This window comes from Plasmodium reichenowi (assembly GCF_001601855.1).
Source record: "Plasmodium reichenowi strain SY57 chromosome Unknown, whole genome shotgun sequence".
Classification (NCBI taxonomy): domain Eukaryota; phylum Apicomplexa; class Aconoidasida; order Haemosporida; family Plasmodiidae; genus Plasmodium; species Plasmodium reichenowi.
This window is the reverse complement of record NW_017962332.1, coordinates 1-454: the sequence shown is the minus strand read 5'-3', so window position 1 is coordinate 454 and position 454 is coordinate 1. Positions and strand designations below refer to the sequence as shown.

The following is a 454-nucleotide window of genomic DNA, read 5'->3' as shown; positions in this document are numbered from 1 at the left end:
TTGCATAAATGTGCAAAACAAAAAAATAAAAATATAAATATTAAAAGAGAAAATATTATTTCTTTTGTAAAAAAATATATATATGTATTTATTTTTTTATAATACAAATACATATTATTATACGTTTTATTGTATAATCATAAAATTGTTACTTTTTATTTTCATACATTTTAAATTTTATTTTAAACACTTCATAAAATATCATATTACAATGAATAGAATTTTGTATGTTACATTTCATTTGTTTTTTATATATTTATATATATATGAAACATATGGAAAAGTTAAAAATACAGATAAAGAATTATCAGATATCTATGGAACAAAATATTATTTAAGAAGCGGGTTCTTTAATGGACAAAATGGTAAAGGACACAAATATCAAGATTTAGAAGAAGAAGGTGAAAATGATGATGAAGAGGATTTAAATAATGAAAAATTGAATAATGATCAA

General features: G+C 17.8%; 1 protein-coding gene across 1 annotated transcript; it reads left to right on the top strand.

The window, feature by feature from the left end:
* Positions 1-211: 211 nt before the first annotated feature.
* Positions 212-454, top strand: PRSY57_0014600 (S-antigen; the record flags this gene model as incomplete). The annotated part of the gene is made up of 1 exon (XM_020114223.1): positions 212-454. A coding segment is annotated over one exon (243 nt), but the record flags the coding sequence as incomplete, so codon positions are not given.